This window comes from Leptidea sinapis, chromosome 16 (genome assembly GCF_905404315.1).
Source record: "Leptidea sinapis chromosome 16, ilLepSina1.1, whole genome shotgun sequence".
Lineage (NCBI taxonomy): Eukaryota > Metazoa > Arthropoda > Insecta > Lepidoptera > Pieridae > Leptidea > Leptidea sinapis.
This window is the reverse complement of record NC_066280.1, coordinates 5,205,531-5,231,366: the sequence shown is the minus strand read 5'-3', so window position 1 is coordinate 5,231,366 and position 25,836 is coordinate 5,205,531. Positions and strand designations below refer to the sequence as shown.

The 25,836-nt window shown below is 35.5% G+C and overlaps 2 protein-coding genes across 5 annotated transcripts in view; one reads left to right on the top strand and one right to left on the bottom strand.

Moving 5' to 3' along the window:
- Positions 1-8,388: 8,388 nt before the first annotated feature.
- LOC126968842 (uncharacterized) lies at positions 8,389-16,263 on the bottom strand. The gene is made up of 3 exons (XM_050813993.1): positions 16,016-16,263; positions 10,440-10,648; positions 8,389-8,689 (listed from the first exon to the last, which is right to left on the bottom strand). Exons 1-3 carry the CDS (start codon positions 16,111-16,113, stop codon positions 8,604-8,606), a joined length of 393 nt encoding a protein of 130 aa, XP_050669950.1. The 5' UTR covers positions 16,114-16,263; the 3' UTR covers positions 8,389-8,603.
- Positions 16,264-20,679: 4,416 nt separating this feature from the next.
- LOC126968791 (uncharacterized) overlaps positions 20,680-25,836 on the top strand; it is a 33,571-nt gene continuing 28,414 nt past the window's right edge. For 2 of the 4 annotated variants that reach the window (XM_050813894.1, XM_050813895.1), the window contains exon 1: positions 20,680-20,998. In XM_050813894.1, the coding sequence (XP_050669851.1) occupies positions 20,944-20,998 (55 nt within the window). In that variant the 5' untranslated portion in view covers positions 20,680-20,943. The remainder of the gene's footprint in view (positions 20,999-25,836) is intronic. The other 2 variants (XM_050813893.1, XM_050813892.1) reach the window with 1 other exon arrangement.

Below are 25,836 nucleotides of genomic sequence, written 5' to 3'. Positions count from 1 at the left end.
TTGAATAAATTAAAAAAAAATAGCCCGTTAGTTCGGAGGTAGCATATTATCACACAGCCATGTCGTAAACTATCTAGGAATACTTGGCAATTGACCCAAAAGAGATGCGCTATTAGATATGACGGAATACAAAAAATATTAAATACTATGCATTTTCCTTTTTACAAATTCAATTTAATCGAAATGCGATCATTTTGAATATAATAGAAATGAACTAGGGAATATTGAAGTAAGTTTACCGAATAAAAACATAATATTGAGTGTCTAGAGTCTAGACACAATAACTTTATGAATAGATACTTACAACTTTCACAATGATTCACATTTCATGAAACACTTGTGATTATTTCGACTTTTTGTTATCACATTGTTACTGGAAGAGTAGAATATGAACCGCAGACACAAAAACATACGTCGTTCTGTATTGTGTTATGTAATAATTCACTCACAAATTATATTTTTAATTTGACATTTTAGATATAGTAATTATAAATGATCTTTCTACTATGTAGATTAAGATTTTTTTTTGTTGTTTTGTTCAGTTCTCGTAACAGACTTCGTCATGCTCGCTTAAAGGTCACTTATCGCTTGTGGTGGCGACATGGGACGGGTCGTCCCCTTCCCTAAAATATGGTCGAGGGAGGCGATGGCTGGCCCATGCGTCATGCTTGTGAACGGGCGCTACTTGCGGTGGCAGGGTGATCATGTTACGGGAAGCTCTGCTTCAGATTCTTAAAAGTTATTATACATTTTTTTTTATTATAATCATTTATAAAATGCTCACGAAATGCCTCTATTTGTTTTTGATGTGTGTGGATGAAGCAGCTACTGTACTCAATAAGTTTTGTGTTGTATTAATTAACATTTATTTTTTTGACTTACTCGTGTAAGGCATTGACTATTTGACGTTTAAGTATGTTTGTTGCATCACTTTACATATTATATTCTAATTGAAATGATTTGTAAAAAGATGAAAATGTAAATTTTTATATTAAAGAGTGGCAATGAGCTTCTTGCTACTTCTTCTCATTAGCTCAACCCTCTACGAAGTAACGGTAGATTTAATTTTTTTTTAACATTGATAAGTGTCATTTTCGTGACCTATATGAATAAAGTGATTTTGATTTGATTTACTATACAATAATTCAGTAATTCTATCAAAGTTACTGAATTGATTTGATTTAAATTTTGTATTAACAAGGGGGCACAACATATTATCGTCGTGGACAGCAGCTAGCTTTTAAATGTTTTCCGTATATTGGAACAACGGAACGTAAATTCATTTGTTGTAGTACAGACTCGTTTAAAATGAAACTCAATAATAGAAAATTATAGATAAATGAATATTAAGAATAATTTACCTGATACAAAAAAATTGGAGCATAAACGTTATATTCCATTGAAGATTTCATAAAAATTTTAGTAACATAATACTATTGCATGGTATTATTGATGATTATTTAACTTAAAACATATTATATGCAATTTAATGTATTACAATATGTCTGGGAGACACGATATATATAAGGAGACCAGTTGTTAGCGTAGGCGCGAGCGGCGACAGGTCCGTGTCCGCTTTCCCCTTCCTACTTCGTACGCCGTGATTAGCGTATTATCCTTTTGCGCATCCGCAGTGACCATATTTTGCGTAATTAAATACTGAACTTTTTGTTAATCTTGCTAAGTAGTCAGTTAATATTTATTTATTTGTTCATAATATAATATATTATGATCGTCAAATATCAGGTTTATGAGTATCGTTAGTATCTCATCAGTCATGTGCAAACCAAAGAAAATGATTGATTATTAAAAAAATCTAAATTTAGGAAATAATTTTAACTTTGAAACAAAACAAAAGTGAGTTTTTACATGATTTCTCATCAAGAAATAATCAAGGGCTAAGTTTGACTTATCATGAATCAACACGCTGCAAGGCATGCTAAACTCATTTTAATTCGATAAGTTGCCAACACAGTAGAAAGATTAAGAAATTCTTCAGTTTCAAGTATATGTTGGTCAACTTCACAATATTCAAAGTTACTATGTTTCGAGTCCAAAATTTCAATCGAGAAAAAGAAAATCAAAGTTCGAATCCAGTCTACAAATTTGGATATAGGTAGACGATGATAATAAAGAAACAATGGAAATATTAGCACTGCGTTATATCTAACTCTGTAATGAAGGAAGACTTAATATTTGTTTGTATATTTCTCACGGTACACGTGAACTGTGAACTTATTTCCAAATACTCCCAGACAGGCAGCAGTGTGCCGCTGGCTACATACAGAACGTTAAAAACGCCCAAATTCACAAAATCTAATCCAAAATGCCCCGCGGTGTGCTGTGAGCACGCCATTTTACTTTATCTGACTATCACACAGAAGCGTAAGGGCAAAGCATTAACTATAACGTTAATGAGTTTTGAAACTCTTTTTAATTTTTTGATTTATATCATCGAAGACATAAGAGTGTTTATATATTAGAGATGACTTGCAGAATTTCTTGTCAATTTAACCATTATAAACAATGTCCGCAAAAGTTATGAGAATATAAAGTTGTTTGACGACACAAAAGTGTATTAGAAATTTTCAATAAAGACATGTTCGGAGAGAAAAATAATACAGGAAAAAGAGTAAGAGAATTATCGGTCTTTAAGGACACGCTATCTTGAAGGTGCTATGTCATACTAACCTAACCGAAACACCATGGAAGCAAGTTCATTTCAAAGATTGATTGTAAGTGAATGATAGTTCCTTGACAATCAGATGATGAGGACCTGTGGTGAGAACGGTATAAAGTGTTTTCAATAAATTCACTAGTTCCATATTAGAGTTAAGCAAATGAATAAAAACAATAACCTGAATCTAAATAGAATAGAGCTTAGATCAGTGAATCCTTTAATTCATTCTATATTCTCAAACTTTTAGAATGTTATATTAATTAATATTATTATTAAATTTTTAGGCTTGTTAATAGGGGTTCGGCTTTTGTTTATTAGCTGGATTACTGTCTTTAAAGGCCTTTCAAGGCCTTTTACGTGAGATATTCCTAAACCACCGAGTCCTTTTCCTTTTGGTATTAGGACTTTAACGCACCACATATACATACCATTCAATTTGCATAAGTGAGAAAGCAAATGCTTCATTTGCTTCGTCAATCTTATAATGCATTAATTATAAATATATATTTTCACAATTATCTGAATAAAACATATAATTTCATGCACTGCTGTTAATTTAATAAAACAATCAATGATGACTTTGTAATTCTTTTGTAATAAGCTATGATCCATAAATGTATAATAATATGTATATTTAATGGCATTTAATCCGTGATGCAGGACCATAAGAAAGTAGATATAATTTCAATACCTTGGCTCTGTTATCACCAACAAAGGCAGCTGAAATTAGAAGACGCATTGGCATGGCTACGCAGCGGGCTGGCAAGGAATTAACACCTTCAAATTATGGTGTTGGCGCCGCCTGTTCAGCATTGCTTGGACTGCTCACCGCACAAATGTCTCTGTCTTAAAAGTGCTCAGCACAGTGCAGGCACATTGCTCGCAGAAGCGAAGATAGTCTGGAAAGACTGATTGTGACGAGAAAGATAGAGGGAAAAAGACCAAGAGGCCGAAGTCCGAAAAAATGGTCGGATATCCGATCATCTGGATATCCCTGTCAACATAGCACTGCACCAGATAACCGACCGTAACCGATGGAGGCGTGGTTTGACGGTCTACGGAGTCACGATCCTCAGCAGTGAGGGGACGACGAAGAAGAAGAATCCATGACAATAAAACATAAAAATGAGGGAAAAATTCAATTGTGATCGCAAACCTGAAAAATATTTCTACAAAGAAATACTTTTCTGTTTTTATTCCGCTTCGGTGTCATGACACTGAATTATCGATCTATTCCACTACCGTCTGCCAAGGATTTACATTTTTATTCCTAACTAGGAAAATAAGTATTTTACTTTAGGCACAACAACGTGTTTGATTCACAGAATTCAGAATGACCCAGATTCGATTTCGATTAAGCGGAAACAAGTACATTTTAAATATAGCGAATTGAAGGACACAAAATAAGAATTTTGAAAATTATTTCAAAAAGCAACTGATGTTGAAACTCTTATGTTTCTATTTAGTTGTAATTTTTGTACAATGTGAATTTAAGAATTCAGTTTTTGATCATTGAGCACATACATAATAATATTTTGTAATATGAAATCGTGGACATATTAAAATAAAATGATGTATAGAAATAAAGTCGTTCTTGGTGAAATTATATAATAAGTTATATGCCGCAATAACTCAACTGTATAACATATGATCTATAAATAATATTTGATTGAATTTTATTTGGAAAATTGTCCCCAATTTCTCACATTGTAATAAACAGGGTTTGGAATCCTATTTCACTTGAACGTGCCTGACGAATCGGACCCAATTCATATGAAAAAATATTCCCGAAACGCAAATAGGTACACATTTTTGAAAAATATCGTTTCGCATCTTGCAATGAATACCAAAGGTTTTGGTAAACGAAAAATGAACAATTTTAGCTTGAGACGTGACGAGAAATAACAATATCACGCCATATTTCGTAACAAAAAAGCTTTTGAATTTTTCAAAGTGAATCTTCAACATTGGCGCGTAAATGTAAGGTATTTGGAGTAAGCGATTTATAATATTTTAAATTCAGTCAACCGGAGGTTACGTTACGTTATACACGTAATAATACATACAGGTTACGTAATACGTGATGTTAGAAGTTGAAAAAAATCGATGAAGTTTGAGTGGCGAATTGAATTTATGGAAATCCTTCTTTACAATTTTTTTTGTAAATACTTGTCAGCATTTAAGAGTGAAAAATTAAAAAATCTTACAAAATAAATAATAATATTAAGCCAGTGGCCATTGAAACGAAAAGTATTAAAATAAAATGATGGGAAAAAACGGTTCCTACTTATATAAAATATTCTGTGGAAGACATACGGGTTAAAAAAATTGTTTTTTTTTATTGTAGCACTGGGCAGGACATACAATGAGGAACAACCAGGAAGCAACATACGGTGCAAGTGATACTCAAGACTGACCATAATCTGGAGAAGAAAAAAAAAATAAAGTTAGGTTAGGTTATACGAGACTTGTTGTTTGCAATAAATGCTTTGGTTATTCATTTATTAATTAAACGGCAATTACAATTCGAAGAAGCGAGAAATGTTAATAACACATTAATCACTTCCTTCGACCTTACACGCATTGTGGGTATCGAATATCCACAACAATTATTTTCCAATTCACTGTGTCTCTCTCACTGACTCCCTCCTCCTTAGATCTCCCCCTAGGCATACTCTTCAAAAATTCTGGATCTGACTCGGTATCTTTTCCGTTGCAGGATTAACCTTAAAAATGGTTACGTGGTATCAATAAAATTTATTCATTTAGATCAAAAATTACACCTATGAATATTGCATAGACTTAAGCATGACCACTTCAGAGAAGTTGAAACTTTAATAAGAAGAAGTGGCAAGAAACTCATTGCCATTCTCTTAAATCACTCAATCTGCTAGGTGGTTCAACACAACGAACTCTTTGACCTTTTTGAGTAAGTGTAAAATAGCAGTTAAATGATGAAACTCCTCAAAAGAGTTACGAGTTACCAACCATCAAACCAACAAGCGCAGATTTTGCGATGACAGGATTGTCCAGAGACCCCAAGCAACGCTCGTTCACAAGCATGATACGTAGATCAGCTATTGGTCTACGGCACTAAAACTACAACTATAAGCGAGCATGGTTAAGATAACCTTTATACAGATTTAGAAAAACTGATGTATAATATAAGCGAAAATAGAAAAATGTGTCGGCACAATGTATTCATTGTGTATTCACTTGTACATGAGATTTGTAAAGCAGAGCTACACGAATATTGATTTTGTTAATTGCAGGAAGTTATTGATGGCACCGGATGCTGTAAGTGCCTCAGGGGTGCGGATGTCACAATTTGCCGCTATTTTGTCTGGAGACACTTCACACAACATCAATGTAACTTAACCTCGATCGAGGAAGTGGCGAATAACACACTCCAAGCTATTTTATTTTTTCGTTTTATTTTGTTTGTTTTTTGAAGTAATATTGAGCTGGTCGCTGCCGTTGGATCTTTCAAGACATAACATTATTCTCGAAATTTTGTAATTAGAAGTCGGCTTTGAATCCATATTTATATTACGAGGAGTTATCAGATAAGGAAATTGTCGGCAACATGTTGATGTGTGGCATTAATCAGCACGTTTGCCAACAAACTATTTGCTCCACACAGACACTTTGTGGAATCAACTGGCGGCTACAGTATCACTATATGACTTAGAGTTCTTCAAGCTTCAATCATACCACCTTCCACCTTGGCCGATAACGCATCTGGTGTCCTCTGGTACATACCACAAGTATGGCATGCGGTTGATTTTTTAATACGTGAACCTCCTACCCGTTTATACAAAAACTAGCTGAATTCGTAGACGTTTTCCTGTTTAAAATAAAAAAACTTTTGCGGGTGGAATTTCGTAAAAAAAGGAATATTTCAAGTCTCTAGTCTAGTCGTGATGAGATATGTCACCTTAACTGTACTAACCACAGACTTGCAATATATTAGCGTATAGACAAACAAAGTGTGCGAGACAGAATAACATCTCTAACGGAGATACAGCAAGATAGAAAACGTAACCGAATCTATAGTAACTGTAACCGATTCTGACAATTCGTAAGCAGTCAGCCACGCTTCAAATCAGGTCGTTAGTATTTTGAATATTAAACTAGCTAACGCATACATTGACAAATCAAAATTGGTCACGCATTGTCGGGCTGTCAGGTGGTCTATACGATAGTTTAATTTTTTTTATGGTATTAATGAAAGAAATGGCAACAGAAACTTAAACAGTATGAGTTTAATTATTAGAGAAGTTTTATGAAACGTCTCACTCATTGAGTCTTCTGCAGGACACAGAGCTGTTGTCGAAATTCAGAGATTTGACATTAAAATTTTAATCTTAAATTTTTCCTTAACTAAGCTTTTATCATATAACTCTTTCTTTTTGCGTTTTTTAATTTTTAGAGAGATATCAATAATTTTAATTTCTACCAAAATTTATGGATGATGATGGTGCGATGGTTGGTTCAGTTGGTATAGGGTGCTGGGACTGGGTGGGTAACCCGAGACGTGCGGGTTGGAATCCTGCATCATCCATAAATTTTGGTAAAAATTAAACTTCTATCTCTTCCCGTTTTCAGTGACAAACAAACTTGCCCTACAGAATCTTAACAAGGGCAGCTAATGTTCTATGAGTCTTAGGACTCGTAGATAAACGACAAATAAGCAAAGATTAAGATAAAAAAAATACAAAAAAAACAACCGACTTCAAAAAAAGTATTCCAAAACAAAATAATACGAAGAATAAATTAAAAAAATTAATTGCTTCAATTCAATAATCATTATAATGTAGTTACAATTATTATTATTATTTTTGGTGTCCTCCCGCCGCAGCCCCGCTCTCGCCTCTCGCCTCCTCACGCCACGCGTGCGACTCAAGCACATCTCACCGATAACTATGTATGTAGTTACAAACCTACTTAGGCTGACACACAGTCGAAAGTTCTGAGGCAACAAACATAAAGATACACCGACGAATCGAGAACCTCCTCCTTTTCTTAAGTCGGTCAAAAATACAGTCAAATAGAGAACCTTTTTTGAAGTCAGTTAAAAATGTACAACCTCTACCGGACATACTTATTGTGAGTTATTTATGGTCAAAACTGTCGGTGGTGCATTAAGTAGAACTTTTGACTTGTGAGTCGACGACCCGTGGTGTGCCACGGGTCGCCTTCATATTATACATATTTGTGTTCTATTAGGTCGGCTATTAAGACTGTAGTATTGTGCATTCTCTGGTGTATCTACAAAGTATAGACCGCGGTGATATCATACCGTCAGGTGACCCGGGGTATACCCGTTGGTCCTCCTCTACCATAAAAATTTTCGGTAAAATAATTACAACACATGATTGTTTGATGATATTTTATTTTATTATTAGTAAAATCAACACATTAATAAGCAATTACGAATAGCAGAATCATTTAAAATAATAGAATAAAACAAGTATAATACAACAATCAATACAGACTATTTCCTATAGGAACTGGCAACATAATATTATAATGTTACGCCACGTATCGTTTACAATTTTACATAACATAGTTCGCATTAATATTTTCATGGCTACTTTAATACTTAATTATTATTATTAGTATAAAATTATTATTTTTTTAAAAATTCAGTATCACTACATTCTAAAACATTTTCAATAAAATATTTATAAAATTTTGCGGGTACATTAAAAAGCTTGATGAATTCAGTCGTAGCAGATTAGATTGACATTATCTGTGTAATACAAGAATATAATTGCTAGTAGATAATACTATTGCTATTATGAAGTAGTGGCAACATTTACCTACATAAATACTGCTACAAGCATGTAGTTGATATGTATCTAGTCTACAGCCTGTCTAGCCGAACAGTAACCTAGTATATTTAAAAAAAAAATTGAATTTAAAATAGTTTGAACCGCTTCGTGTACACAGTTATCGCGTCGCCGCCTCGTTTGCGCCTTGTATCTGTGCGTTCTTGGGATTTCTCTGAAACCACATTCACGATAAATGACAAAGAACGGGTTGTTTAAAGAAAAGCGAGTGCTGCCTTATTTGCACGTCCTCAGTATGTTCATACTTAATAATCAGTTAGTACAAGTAGATCGTAATGTAAGCTGATTTATTAATGTGTGTGTGTAATCCTACGCAGCTACAAACTGACTACGATTTAATATGACTTTATGGACTAAAGTAGCTATTTCTTTAAATGGTGTCAAACTTCTGTACTATTTACACTTTATACTGTGGTAGCAGGGCTATTGATTAAACTGTATCATGTCATATTACCAGTGGGAGGCACCTTTGGACAGGATGCCGGCTAGATTATGGATACCACAACGGCGCCTATTTCTGGCGGGAAGAAGAAATGTGTAAGCATTATTGTGTTACGGTCTAATGGGCGCCGTAGCTAGTGAAGTTACTGGGCAAATGAGACTTGACAACTTATGTCTCAAGGTGACGAGCGCAGTTGTAGTACCGCTCAGAATTTTTGGGAATTTCAATAATCCTGTGCGGCACTGCATTGTAATGGGCGTATTAATTACCAATAGCTGAACGTCCTGCTCGTCTCGTCCCTTATTTTCATTAAAAAAAATATTATCCTTCGCTATATTTTATTTTATCGAAGCCTTCAAGCTTAGAAAATACCTAAATTCATAGATCTTCTTGATAATTGTCTTGACAAAACATTGTTTACGGCTTTGTAAGAAATATTTACATGTTTTTTGTGTCGGTAAGTATGATTTAATTGGGCATGTTGTACACTGGATTCTATAATGCTCTTTGTGCGTGAAGCTGCAACCAATGCTAGTGTATGTCTCTAATTAAACTTCTGCGTAGATTACAATAGAATATCGATTTTCCAGTAATTTGTACATTGGAGTTACCTGCGTAATGTATTTGTACAGGACGTAAACTCACACTCAAATTTTGAGCGGGATTGGAATGTCCTGTGCTCTTTAAGGTTACTGCATAAGGCAATTTCAAAAACAATACACGTTTTAAATTAATGAGAAATAATAATTAATTAGATAAATTCAAAGTTTAAAAATGTTATGTGCTGCAATATGTTAAAATCTCTGTTCAAGATATTATTATGTTATCAAAACCATGCATAAACTTAAGTTTTTCGACTTTCGTAAAAGAGCATGATTTTTGCAATGTGGTACCTACATTAATAAAATCTACCATTAACGCAATCGTGTGTTCATACTACACAGCTTCAATTTATTTTTCTGATTATCCAACTAGCTGGAATTTATTTGTTATGATTACGATACATAGCACGCACAGCTAGCTTGCTATACACGTACAAAGGATTGCAGTGCGAAACAGAACACAAAATATTTATTATTACATAAGTTTGTTTGCTATGCCTTCCATGAAATTTTACAAGCATTTTTGGTAGGAAAGCACAAAGGCTATAATTATATCCCGAAATTTTTAAGATATTTCAAACAAAAGAAAATGTCAAGAATGGGAGAATTAGTGTCAGTGACCCTTAAAACGTTTATCTTAAAATAACACGGTGGCGCAACCAGTGTCGCCATCGTGGTGTCCGTAAACTACCAAACTAGACACACCAGAGTCATGACTCATGACGCATCCGAGCTGAACCAGGTGAGTAACTCTCTATTTGAGCTGTACCTATACATTTTGTTGGTAGCGGCGATTGGTTGCGCCACCGTAGTGTCCTGGTCAAAAATAGTAAATTATTAATAGGAGATTTAAATATTACCTAAACATTCATTCGCCGGCATATAATTTTGCATTTTATTAAAGATTCTTCTTTGTTTTTTATAATATCTGGCAATCCTTTTTGACCCATACACAATCGAAACTTCAAACATATTGAGTCGGCTCCTCAACGATTTCTTGGATAGTATAACGCCTTTCCATAGCCTAGAAACTTTACTCGCTTTGCGAAGAGAGGGCTCGTCTAAGTACCTGCAGATAAATTATTTTAGTTACATTTCATATTGGTAACTGTTGGTAATGATATTGGTGGTTGCATATTCCACATGAATTAATACCTACTCGCTAAATGGTTGAATATAAAATGTTTATTTATGTTTAAAATACGTATATTATATAGTCCTTTAAAACGACATCTTTAGACCAACATTATTGGTTATAATATTATAAGAATTCACGTTGTATACAGCATCTATCTATCTAAAAAAACAACGTTTAAAAAAACCTATAAAAGGTATAAAATAACTTTACTTATACAAAAAATTATATAATTAATACACCTCTTATGCAAACCTAAAACCTTCAATATTAATAAAATACTATTATTTGTATATGCTGCCTATTGATAGGGTTTAAGTCGGTGCCCAGCCCTAAACAAAGTAAACCATTATATTGTGTTAAACAGATTACTTACTGTACGTGGGTAAGACTGAAAATGTTTATTACTGGCCAGTTAGAACTATTGCTAATGAAAACTTTTTTTGAATTTCAATTTTAAGAACTCTTTGGTAAAGTAGTATATTGCATTAATTTGTCATTTGTTTTTGTGTATTGGCCGCAAATCTAAAACTCTTAGTTTAAAAAAAAATTGTAAAAATTTTCGGTCAATGATTTATTATCACTTTCGTGGTGGGCTTACTCAACCATTAAGCTATGATTAAGCTATTAAGCTATGAAGGCTGCGATTAGCATTTCTTAATGAAGCCCCATCTCGTGCCACTATTTACAATTGGTTTAACGAGTTTAAGCGTGGACATAGCAATCTCAATGATGATCCGCGTGAGGGACGTCCTTTAACAGCGATTCAGTAGTCGCTGTATAACATCAGTGCTGTGCGACGCATGATAGAGGAAGATAAGAGAGTGACCTATCAGCAGATACAGGCAAGCCAGGCATTGGTATGAAATAAGTTCAAAAAATATTACACTAACATTAAGCCGTCAGGAAGCTTTGTATGAGATGGATGCCTCATACTTTAACCGACGTCCAGAAACAACTTCGCATGGACTGGTGTCGCCAAATGTTAGATAGTTCAACGTTGGCGACTCGAATGCTGTATTTAAGATCGTCACAGGTGATGAAAAAGCTGAATATATTGCAACGAACCCGAAACCAAAAGACAATCAGCTCAGTGGGTGTTTCCTTTCGAGGATCGGCTAACTAAGGTAAAGAAAGGAAGAAGTCAAGGAAAAAGATGATCGCCTCATTCTTTGGTCGAAAAGGTCATTTCGCGACAGTTGTGCTAGAAGATGGAAGGACAGTTACTGCAGACTGGTATGTCAATCGCTGTTTGCCTGTTATCTTGGAAAAAATTCGACAGCTGCGCCCTCGAGGCAGGGTCCTCCTTCACCACGACAATGCTTCAGCGCACTCCGCAAAACGGACTGTTGAATATTTGACTATGGCAGTTGTCGAGATAATGAGTCATCCACCATACAGTCCTGACCTGGTGCCCTGCGACTTTTATTTATTCGCAAGGAACCGAGACTACTTCGAAAATCAATAAGAGTATTGGCAGCGTTCTGTATTAAGCCATTTTTCATTTTCTAAACATCAATGAGACCTGTCTTGGGTTGTCGTGTTTTTAGACGCAGCTGTCCCGCTCTAAGTCACGCGTGGCGAGTGTACGTACCTACAATTACATTTGGTTTGGCACCGACTTCAAACCTAACAATAGGTAGCGCATTCAAATAATAGTATTTTATTAATATGGCACCAAATTTTCTGCAACCATTCTGCATCAAACGAATATATCGGATTCGGAGTCGACGGAATTTTAAAAACAGATGGAACAAGGATTTAAAGTACATTTATGTGTTATAAAGTGGTGCAGTATCATATTATGGATCCTCGACCCAAGGATATTGGAGTATCGCTTTTCAAGTGTAAGTAAACCAATTACTTATATACTTAGAATAAGCGTTATTATTCTAGGCTATTATAAAAATACAATAAAATATTATTTATTTTACGGATGGCATTATACGCATACTGTAGTAGCACATTATACTAACTTTTTATTACAGAATGAAGAAAGTTACAGACAAAATATGTGCTTTTTAATTTTGCCTTTTGTGGGTTGGTAACTTGCGATGGTTTTTTTGAATTTACGATAATATTCACTTTTTTCACATTGGCATAACAGATAACTCAAGTCAAGTGATGGAGATTCTATTACTGAGTCTGTAAATAATTGAATTGGTAGTTGTTCGTATATTTCTGTGAACACGTGCACTAAAGTTTGTTTGATAAAATGTTTACATGCTGTACAATAATGTAAAAACTCAAAAATTAATTATTTATTTTATTTTACTGATTTATTTATTTAACAAATTACATATAAATATCATAATTATTCTTGTACATACATAGACTCATTCTAGTTATATTGTGTACAAAAGGGCGTCGAAATACATATTATTAAGGGAGAACAACCAAATTGGCCAGTACCAATTTGGTTGTTCTCCCATTGTTCATTTATGAATTTTATATAGATTATTATAGGATTTATTACAAATATAATGAAATAAAATGTCGAGGGAGTCTTAGCTAGTGGAGAAAGCCAAAGATATTATTTAACGTTATTGAATACTTTGGGAGAGAATCGAGTTACTATTAATCGATTTTGTCATTACAAATATAAATAAAATGGGAAAAATGTTTAATATAACCTCATGAACGTTAACCTAGTAGTTTTTTAGTATTCAGTTAACTAAAGTATCAGTTAATGTATTTAAAAATATATTTATTTTATTCTGATTATCGATTCGACGTCGCTGATAATTTAATCTCAATTCGATATCATCTGCCAACTGTCAATGTAACTTCTAACATAGTTTTTGGCTTTGACATAAGATTTTATTCACTTTTGACTTGCGAACGCTTGTTAAATGCATTGGTGTTTCTGATTTTTCTGCGATTAATAATGATAAGAGGAAATGTAGAACATAAGGGAATTAATTAATATTATAGTTAAAAAAATAATTACTGTTTCCTTTACATTATTTTTGTGATTTCTATTGATAAAAGATTCTGGCGAACTAAGAGCCTCCTCCTTTTTTTGAAGCTAGTTAAAAAAGGGTTTTGTTGATATTATTTCGGAAAACTTTCATAAGTATTTATGATTGCACTTAACCCTTCTCTTTCATTCCGTGGTCACCTTTCACTGGAAAGAACTGATGATACATACTGTGGAATACTACTCTTGGGTAGACTGTTCCAACATGCTTATTCAAAGAATATTGTGAATTCATCGCTTTAGACATCTATTTGATCTTAATTTTACAAATTCAATCAAATCAATTACAGAATAAAACTTATTTTGTAATTATTCATGAAATATAAAAAGCATTATATCTCATGAACCCCGCTGTCATCATCCACGTATCTGACAAACATTGACAATACATCAAGCACGTGTACCAATTACCGTAATCATGTCATTCTGAGAACCAATCACGTTATACACGTTGGACGCTCATGAGTCAAATGCGACACAGTAATTAACAAAGGACATCCAAATATCGACCTAGATTCAATACCAGAACATTCTTTTTTTATGCATTGATAATAATTGTATTGTGATTTAATTGTGTGAATTTTTAGCGCTAATACATATTACCAGTGGGAGGCTCCTTTGCACCGGATGCCGGCTAGATTATGGGTACCACAACGCGAATATTTCTGCCGTGAAGCAGTAATGTGTAAGCTAATGCTTATTGTAATGATATTTTATTTTATTATTAGTAAAATCAACACATTAATAAGCAAATAGCAGAAGCAGAACACAGTAATCTGTGTTTCGGTCTGAAGGGCGCCGTACCTAGTGAAATTACTCGGCAAATGAGACACTTAACATCTTATGTCTCAAGGTGACGAGCGCAGATGTAGTGCCGCTCAAAATTTTTGGGTTATTTTCAATAATCTTGAGCGGCGCTGCATTGTAAAGGGCAGGGTGTATCAATTACCATCAGCTGAACGGCATGCCCGTCTCGTCCCTTATTTTCATAAAAAAAAGTGTGTGCATGTAATCTTTACGCGCGATTGAAATAAAACTTATAATAAATAATCATCTTTAGGAATAATTAACAGACGCATTAATGTATTACATTAAATTTACTTTAAATAAAACTGTGTTACCAACTAAGCACTCACGTATTACTGAAGAGCTAAGAGCATTGTTAGATTTTTTGGTATTTTTTTTCTCGGAAAAGCTGACGATATAACTTCAACTTTTGAGTAAAGTTGGCATTTTCTCTGCTTAAAATAAAAAAATACCTTTATTAATATATACTTAATATAATTAAGTGTAATTTCATCAAGTGAGATTTTATATATATTACAAAGAATGATATAATGTTATATTTTGATTATTATTCAACAGAATATTAACACACTTTTTACGTCATTATCAGGTTCTTGATTTTCTCTTTTATTCTTATTTATTGATGAAATAGTAAAATGTTCCTGGGATTCAGCCATTTTATTTGACTGATTATTATTTTCATTACCTATATATTCTATTTATAATTCAGTTCATTGTCCATTCGCACATTTTAAAACTTTCACTCATTTATAAAATAATTGATAATAAGAAATTGAAGGTTATATTATTATTAGCACATATAAATATGATGATGTTATTGAATATTAACAAATATGGCTGTATGGGCCCGAACCCTTTGCCTATCCTAATAATGGAAACGAAAAACAAAAACCAAGAACAGATTAACGAATGTCAGAAAATTTCTTAAAAGTTATATATTATTTATTGCAATAGTAGTAATAAATAAACAATAAAAACACTTAAAGATTTAAAAAAAATATTAGGTACTGAGCAATTTGAAATATTTTTTAAAGCCGTTAAATTTATTTCAATTGACTTTTGTACTGAGCGTTACTTCCTTCAGAAAAACAATATGGGTTACCCCCAAGTCGCGCCTAAAGAAGTTTTACTTCAAAAAAGTATGAGCAGCCTGCTTCCATGTTTTATATGTTTTCACTGGCAAAAATAGATAAAAATATTTTATTTTGTTTTACCTTTTCCGTGGAAGTAATCGAAATTATTGTTAGTAGTATTTGTAGTAGGTACTTGGAAACACAATATTTGTATTGTGTACATAACGTCAACGTCCTAAGATATTCAAAGTTTCGTCAATTCTATGGTGTGCTAGGTACTCCAAACAAAAATTTCAAAATCGAATAGAAAGCATGCTTTTTATCAAGAGGTAGCAAAAACTTTAAATGTCGAAAAAACTTCTTATAAACCTCGCTTTAATAATAATACTTTTTTGCTTCCATTCTGTGGAGTAAGTATGTATTTAACAAATTTGTACTTACGAAAATATCTTCCAAGCCATCTCTAACGGTAATAACAAAATCGGATCGAATTTCCTCTGTGCAAATAATTTATTACCAAAAATAAAAATTTCACTCATTACATTATCATTTGACCTCAAATACTAATTCTGTAATGAGGGTATTGTTAAAAATTTAGAAAAACAAACGGTAAGTTTGACGACACACTGCACTCTGTGAGAAATATTTGGAACAAAAATAGTGCGAACTGACAATTCCGAGCTTCTGATGATAAAATCGTTCCTGTTAATCGCTAGGTGGCGCTTGAATGCAATATATGTTAACATTAACTTACTTTTAATACATTTTATATAAGCCTTTATATTTTCTGAATGATATTTATTTTATATTTTGTAATACATTTCCCAAATTCGATAAACATTATTTTGATATTAGTGACGCAGAGTACAGAATAAATACCAGTTATAGTCTAGTGGTGTTGTCACGGTAAATGTCACTAAAATTGCCAACACCAAAAATGTTACATCCATTTTTGGGACTATTTATATGGCCACAGAAAAGGTTAATCATTTTACACTTCCACCACACTTGGCGGGCCTAAATGTTCCGGTAGTTTTCGAAGTCCCTTAGCAACCTCCCATGCACCTTCTACACTAATCCGTACTTCATTCGGCAAACAGCAGTCAGCACTCACGCGGGGATGGCATTGATATTGACACATACGCGAGTGGGACTTACGTCATCAATTGGGACTCTTGTAAATGAAAATCTATTTTTTTTTATGGAATAGGAGGACAAACGAGCGTACTGGTCACCTGTTGTTAAGTGATCACCGCCGCCCACAGTCTCTTGCAACACCAGAGGAATCACAGGAGCGTTGCCGGGCTTTAAGGAAGGTGTACGCGCTTTTTTTTGAAGGTACCCATGTCGTATCGTCCCGGAAACACCGCAAAAGGAAGTTCATTCCACAGCTTTGTAGTACGTGGAAGAAAGCTCCTTATAAACAGCACTGTGGAGGACCGCCACACATCCAGATGGTGAGGATGATATCCTAACTTGTGGCGTGTCGTGCGAAGGTGGAATTCTGCGGCAGGAATTAGGTTAAACAGCTCTTCAGAACACTCCCCGTGATAAATGCGGTAGACAAGATAAGACACACAATGAAGCGACGTCTCTACGCAACGCCAAGTGATCCAGCCGTTCACAGAGCACTGGGTCCCCGACAATTCGAGCTGCTCTGCTTTGCACGCGGTCAAATGGATCGAGCTGATACTGGGGTGCGCCAGACCAGAGATGACAGTAATACTCCATGTGAGGCCGGACCTGCGCTTTGTACAGCGCTAGAATGTGGGTCGGCTTGAAGTATTGCAATGCTCTATTAATGACGCCCAGTTTCTTTGAAGCCAATTTGGCTTTGCCCTACAGATGGCTACGGAATTGGCAATAGCTCGAGATTTCGAGACCCAGTATTCCGATACTAGGCGAGGCTTTTAGGGACGTGTTGTCGAAGAGCGGTGATAATTTGGGGGTGGGGATTTTTTTGTGGTAAACGCGCAAACTTGAGTTTTCTGGGGGTTAAATTGGACAAGGTTCAATTTACCCCATTCCGCGACCTTCTCAAGAGAGGACTCGATAGAAGACACAAGTTTCTCCCGGCACTGGTCGACGATTTCCCGAGAGAGACCTGCATGGCCCGTGTATACGGCATCACCAGTGCTGTCGTCTGCATAGCAATGAATGTCGGAGGTGTCCAACATATCATTGATATGCAGAAGAAACAGCGTAGGAGATAGCACACAGCCTTGGGGCACTCCAGCATTCACGGGCTTCGGGTTCGAGCAACGTCGGTCGACAACGACCTGTATGCTGCGCCCAGTGAGGAAGCTGGAGGTCCACTTGCACAAGCTCTCGGGAAGCCCAAATGATGGAACTTTTGAGAGGAGCGCCTTGTGCCATACACGATCAAAGGCCTTCGCCATATCCAGGCTAACTGCCAGGCCTTCCCATTTGTTTTCAATAGCCGCAGCCCATCTATGTTTTAGGTATACCAGAAGATCACCTGCCGACCGACCATGGCGAAGGCCGTATTGTCGGTCGTTGATCAACTGGTGACCCTCTAGGTATACCAAGAGCCGACGGCTAATTATGCTCTAAATGATTTTGGAGAACAGGGAGATAATAGCAATAGGCCTGTTATTTGCCGGATCCGAATTGTCTCCTTTTTTCGGATCTGATGGACAAGGGCTCACTTCCATGAGTCAGGGACTACGCCTTTTGAATAAGAGTGCCGGAATAAACACGTTAGCACCGGCGTCAACTCACGGGCACACGTTCTAAGCACGATTGGAGAAATGCCATCCGGCACGCTTGACTTCCTAACGTCCAACGTTTTCTGTCTGAACTGCACTTCAGTTATAGAGCTCTGACACCGCGGTATGGTCGGCGGTATTTTTCCGTTATCGTCAAGAGTCGAGTTGGAGGTGAAAAGAGCGCACAGGAGATTTGCTTTCTCTTTTGCCGTATGGGCCAGGGTGTCATTCCTCATGTGCAACGGCGGCATGGACGGCTGGGTGAAGTTACCAAGAGCAGCTTTCGACAACGACCAGAACTTGCGTGTACCGGTCAGGTAACTGGAAAGCTGCTCGCCGGTTTTGACGACGTGTTTTAAAAAATCTGGAAGCACGGTTGTATATGCTCTTAAGAACTATGCAGTTCGGATCCTTTGTGCCCAGCGCCGCAACCCAAGTTCGAGACGCCTGGTTTTTGCTGTGATCTGCCACCGATCGGTACTACAGAGCTTGGTATAAAAATATCCTTGCCCTGCAGTATCACATCGGCTACTGCAACGGCGCAGGCAGGATCATCCGAAGGGAAACAAACCGTGCCCCAAGGGTAGGATGCAAAAAAGGAACGCAACCTATCCCAATCTGCTGACTTGTAGTGCCAAATGCGGCGGGTCGCTGGTGGTCTGCAACGTGGGCTTCGGATAGGCACTACACTCCTGACCAGGCAATTGTTGGACGTTCCGAGAGGGGCGTCGACAAAGACCTGGTAACCATCGGGATGTGTAGTCAGCAGTAGATCTAATAAGGACGGCATGTGGCTATCCACATCAGGGAGCCGCGTTGGTGAATTGGGACAGACCATACGCTAATGCAAAATTATGCACAGATCGCCCTGCGTAGTCTGTGGTACGTGATCCAAGCCATTCGGTATTGTGCCCGTTGAAATCACCCAAGACTACGATTTCAGTGGAGGGGATCTGTGCAAGCACGTCGTCAATTGCCGCTTGAACGCAGCCCATGAGATGAGAGCCATGAGAAACACAAGGCCGGCTACGGCACGAAGCCGGACGGAGACGGCGACGTCTCAAGGTGGTGGTTGACGGCGTTTAAGTTGGAGTGAATTCCCCTGATATTGCAAAAGTCCACGTTGAGTGTGGAGCGGGGTGCCGTGGTGTTACTGCCTCGTTTGTCCTTGGTCATGCGCGGTACTGTGCCCTCCCCAGAATACGAAGGGCAGCCCGAGCTAGAGTACTCGGGGAGGGATTCTCCGACTCTGGTAGAGCTGGTACTCTTCTGGGGTACTATCTCTTTAGGGACCGCTTTCATAATCTTTGTTGGGGAAGGGGGGGGATGGCCTCCAGTCCTCGTCACTTAACCTATACGAAACATAGCGGCACTAGGCCGCTACTTCACGCCGGTATTATGTGCCAGTGTGGTAATTAACCCGGACGAGTCTGGCCCGATTGTGCTGACGTCAAAAGACGGCAGCGTGACTCCTACTTCTAAAAAGCCCTTAGTCGCCTCTTACGACACCCATGGGCCTGGGAGTCCCCTATTCTTTTTATGCCCCGGGGAAAGTACCTATTAAAAGAAAATCGTTCTTGATGATATCAAATCATAAAACGTTGATATTAAATTATGTTAATTGAAATCTATAAGCAAATTAAATTTGATGAAGAATATAATATTGGAATATTATTAGCTAATAATATTGCAATAATTAATTATATAAGCTCATCAATTGAATCACGATAACAATTTCTCTTCTTGCTCTACAAAAACATATAAAAGCAATTATAGCAGAAATATTTTTTTTTAGTCCATAATATATCCTAATAATATTACTCCAAATGGCGTTTCAAGCCGGCTTACTGTCACAAAACATATTCAAGACAGGGTTACAATATTATTATGACAAAAATATTACTAATGCACTAATGCAGGTGTGGATAGGTCGTGGGCGATTCACAATGACTCATAAAGATCAATTTCAGTCGTCATCGAAGATTTCCGTATATTCTGGATGCGGTTTTAGTGTTGCAAATCCAAACGTTAGTCATAAGTCAATGGCAATCCCGTAACGATGCCTCTGCTGTCAATTTTCTGTAATATTTATTAGTAATTTTGCCAGAGAAAATAGTGACAGATAAATTCTTATTTTAGAAGCAGTTTTAAATTCAAGCAATTTAACTTTTGTGACGTTATTATTTTTTCTCGAAGATTACAATATTTTATATCTTCAGTTATTCATTCACACTCTCGACATTATTTTATTATAATTGCAATTCAACAATACGGCTAACAAACTGGTACTATATTACTGATAGCTCTATCGTTAAAACTCAAATACGGGGAAATAATCTCGCCCATCTGACAAGTGGCAACATTAAACACCGACGTCCGACCACCGTATCGTACCGTACGGCGTACAATTTGCAAATCAACAAGCGGTGAAACATATTTTGTGTATTTGTACAATTACTTTTTCTACAACACTCTTTCCAGGCTTCTACTACTATTCTTAACTAATTAGAACCTAGAACTTTATATTAATATAAACATTACGTATATGATAGCTAATACTAAAGAAAAGTGCTGTGCAATAGAAATGTTCCAGTGTTAAACCGCGCCAGTTCTGTTTTTTCTCACATTTTTTAGCACAAAATGGAGGAATCGTTTGATAAATCAAATGTAGAGACCACCTCAGTTTGTGTGAAAGGTAATTATATCATATTTATTACTATATTCCGCTATTAAAGAGATGTGCTTGAAAAAGCCTTAAGAATACAATGCGGCCAAATTAAGATGTTTTTTTAGATTATCGCGAAAGTAGCTAATCGAAACGTTATTTCAACTGCAACTTATTCGATATTTTAATCATTTTTATAATTTCTTTACCATTATGTGCTATTATGATTGGCGTACATCATTCATTATAAATGCATCATAATTAGATAAAACACATATTGGTCAATCTATGTTTCAACTTGGCCGTGTAACCAGGATTATTTAGAAACCGAATCTTTGCAGCTATCAGTTTCTCTCGTAACATAAAAGCTACTTCAGCATCAAATGTAGTCTTGCGCAAAATAAGTAGGAGCTTTAGTTTCAGCTTAGTTACAATGTTATTATACAGTTAACATTTTGGAGGTTATACTAAGATTATGACAGTGGTGGCCTGTTGCTATCTTCATGTAACACAAAAATCAATAACATGTAAAATGCATCAGCTCTGTAGGTACAATATTTCAATATCATGTAAAATACATCAGCTATGTAGGTACATAATTCCCATGAAAACAATTGCTTTGCATAATATGACATTCTGCTGTATATCTTAAGTGTCTGTGTAAACATCTTTTGCGTCTTATTTGTGAACTTTTGCCTCATACTTTTCTGGAAAAAAGTAATTATACTTCCTATACAGTAGCACCTTGATAAGTCCCAAACTCGAATAAATTTGTGTTCCCTTACCTTCAGACCAAAATAAACCTCTTCATCTCGAACACTGCAATGTTTGATTAAACAAGCTATACAACTCGGTTAATTAAAATCTTTTAATTGTCTATGTAGCTCGTAGAAAAAATACCATGAAGAGCAACAATATATTGACAATGTACATCATTCATTCTTAGAAATCAATGTTAAAATAGGACACAATAAACCAAATCTGTGAAATTATCACTGACATAAAGACATGATTTATATTTTGTTCCCCTCTCCAACTCAAAATTATTGGAATAAATTTTTACCTCTACAAGTCCATCATTTACAGACAAAATTTGATGAAGTGGGAAAACCTTATAACTCAAATTTGTTGGTCTCCCTTCTATTTTAAATTTAAGAGGCTCTTCTGTAATTATCTATTAACTGTTGCATATTTTTGTAGTAATTGAATATGATCTCTATTTTTATAAAACATTTTGTTTATCTATTAAAATTTATACATGTAGCAGAATAGTGTTTTAAAAAATAATAATACAATCTCATTCAGACCAGTTTCCCTGTTATTTATTACTTGATAAGAATATAGTGCAGGTTCATTGAATTATTATAATCATGACAAATAAATATATTAATAGCAATACTAATGTTATTATTAGCAATATATATAAAACAGTTGTTAACTTGATTCAGTGTATGTTTAGTGGACAATATTTTCAAAAGTATCACAAACTTAAGTAAAGTACTGAAATAATTTTTTTTTGTACATCAATAAAACATAATATGCCATTACAACAAACATTACTGTTATACTATACTGCAGGACCTCTATCCTCGGAACATCTCTGTAATTTGAACACCCTATTCACTAAATACATGCCTTGAATGGGCAGATTAAGTAGACATTCTTGTGCCAGAAATAAAGCTTTTATGGATTTGGATTTGTGGATTGCAAGACAACAATTTTTATTTATCAATAACATCAAACAAAATACCTGACTAAAATATTGGATTTCTCTAAAAAAGTTTCATAAATGTTACATTTATATTTCCTACTGCTTGTTTTATTTCATAACAATGCCCTGTAGCTTCTCTGTACTATTATACGAACACTAGGAATTCAGGGGGGATTAATAAATTTTCAGTTTGGATTAGAGGTCCAGGTCTTACATTTTTTATTTGACTTATGAGATATCATGATTTTTATATTTCATGAAGGCCACTTTCTTTACACTGTTTTGTGGATGTCCATGGGCTGTTGCCTCACCACTCCCCATCCTGCCAGCCTCTTGCCTGTTTGCCCCCACTTAAATAGAAAACATTCTCTGACTGATACTAAACTCAAACAATACAGAACTCTTTTAATACCAATACATTCTCCCTATAATATTGTGCTTAAGTTATCTAGTGCTTGTGATATTTTAGTCATTTGATTTCTATCTTGTGCACCAAAATACATAGGGTCAATGATAATCTTTTTTGAAAGAAAGGTAAATTATTAAATGGTACATACAAGGAATTGGGATATATATACTGGTAGCATGGAATATCCTAAAAATTCCTAAAATTAAATAAACATCTTAAAAATGTCATGAGGATAGATAGTGGCAAAAACCCCTTGTTGAACTCGCGATAAGGTGGTGCTGTTTGTATATTGGGATTGGAAGCGCATTTTTCAGTATCAGCTTTTACCGACTGACAGCTGAACTCGATTTGCATCTCTACTGCGAACAGCTGATGAGATTTAAACAAGAAGTTGATAGAAAGTGAAAATTAATACATAGAAAGGGTTTGGTCTATCGTGAATTCAAATTATTTGGCAGGGTCAGGTGAACATAGAAAGAGGACAAAGTTTAATACCAATTATGATTTCTTCATGTAAAGGTTGACTCTTAAGGCCATCCCTGCAACTTCTCGCTAATTCCATACCTAAGCACTCTTCTAGCTCAAAGAGTTATGTGATAAAAGTTAATTAAATAAATTTTTAAACCGGAATTACTTTTGAACTAATAGACCGAATTTCCACGCAGTTTTTCGTCGATCGGTAAAGCTGTTCAAAAACTATTCCAATAAAACCACATTTGGAAAAAAATTTTTTGGTAGTTGTTTTGAGTTTTTTCAAATGGCAACACACACAATAAAAGAACTCAGACCTTGCATTTCATCAGATATTAAATTTCGGAGTAATTTGCAAAAATCATTCTGAAAATCATGTCTGATAAAAGTTTAATAAAATATTATTTTATATGGCTATTTTTATTTTCTTTCGTCAACGATAACTCACGAACGAATCAACCGATTTTGACCAGCATGGTGGCGAGCCGTTCGATACATACGCACTTACAGACGTACGGATACCATCGCGGGAATAGTCAGGGAAGCTTCTTAGGACCTTAAAACGTCGAGAGATCTGATCAAAACTCAATTTTCGAAAAACGGGGTAAAATCAATAACTTCGCGATTTTTTTGAAAATTTTCAATTTTATTCTTAGTTGGACATTTAATATTTTTAGTGGAATGCTAATGGTATATATAGGTAATACATAAATGAAGAGGCTAAACAGATACTTTGTTGTGTATGTTTAGCCTCCATAACCATTTGTAACACCTATTTGTTTACAATATTTGATGCAAATAAAGAATATATATGCATGAATTTAAAAAATACTTAAATTTGATTTTTTACATCCTAATAATTATCAAACACATCAAATAATAGATAAAACATTCTTATTCAATTAAAAAATAAAATATTCTTTCGCGGCAATATCTTTCGGCTATTCAAACGCGCCATTTTGCGCGGGGTTTCTGTGACCTCGGAGTCTATCCCAACAATCTATATTGTACTGTTCAGGGAGACTGCAGACCCCCTGAAAACGCTTACTTTTACGCAAACATCTAATTTCAAACCGTTACAATTACACGCGTTGTAATCCTTCAAGTGTTTTATTTAAATGTGTAACACTCGCGTTAATCAAAGAAAGTACTAAGCGATTGACATACCAGTCTGCAGTAACTGTCCTTCCATCTTCAAGCACAAATGTCGCGAAATGACCTTTCCGACCAAAGAATGAGGCAATCCTCTTTTTTTCCTTGACTTCTTCCTTTCTTTACCTTAGTTGACCGATCCTCGAAAGGAAACACCCACTGACCTGATTGTCTTTTGGTTTCGGGTTCGGGTTTATATCCAGCTTTCATCACCTGTGACGATGTCAAATACAGCATTTGAGTCACCGCCGCTGAACTTATCTAACATATGGCGACACCAGTCCATGCGAAGATGTTTCTGGTCGTCGGTTAAAGTGTGGGGAATCCATCTGGTACAAAGCTGACGCCTAAATGTTCGTGTAATATTTTTTAACTTGACTCATAATAATAATAATAATATTGACGCACTTTTTACACAAATTATCTTGCCCCAAGTTAAGCATATATAAGAAAATTTATTGAATTAGGCGTTACTTTGCGGAAATCCATAATTATCATTTGTATAAGCATATATAGCCTGTGTTATGGGTTACAAGACAATGATATCTTTAATACAATATACTTACTTTAACATACATAAATACATTTAAACATCCATGACTCTGAAACAAACATCCATATTCATCATATAATTGCTTGCACCTACCGGGATTCGAACCCGGGACCTCTAGCTTAGTAGGTAGGATCGCTAACCACTCGGCTATACAGGTCGTCATACTCATAGTCATACCAATGCCTAGGCTTGCCCATATCTGCTGATAGGTCACTCTCTTATCTTCCTGTATCAGGCGTCGCACAGCACTGATGTTATACAGCGACTACTGAATCGCTGTTAAAGGACGTCCCTCACGCGGATCATTATTGAGATTGCCACCTCCACGCTTAAACTCGTTACTTAAACCAATTGTAAATAGTGGCACGAGATGGGGCTTCATTAATTAAGAAATGCTAATCGCAGCCTATCATAGCTTTGTTGTTGCGTAAGCCCACAACGAAAGTCATAATAAATCATTGACCGAAAATTTTCACGTGTAACACGAGTTGATTTGCCGCCAATTCACAAAAACAAATGACAAATTAATGCAATATATACCTATTACATTAGGTTACCAAAGAGTTCTAAAA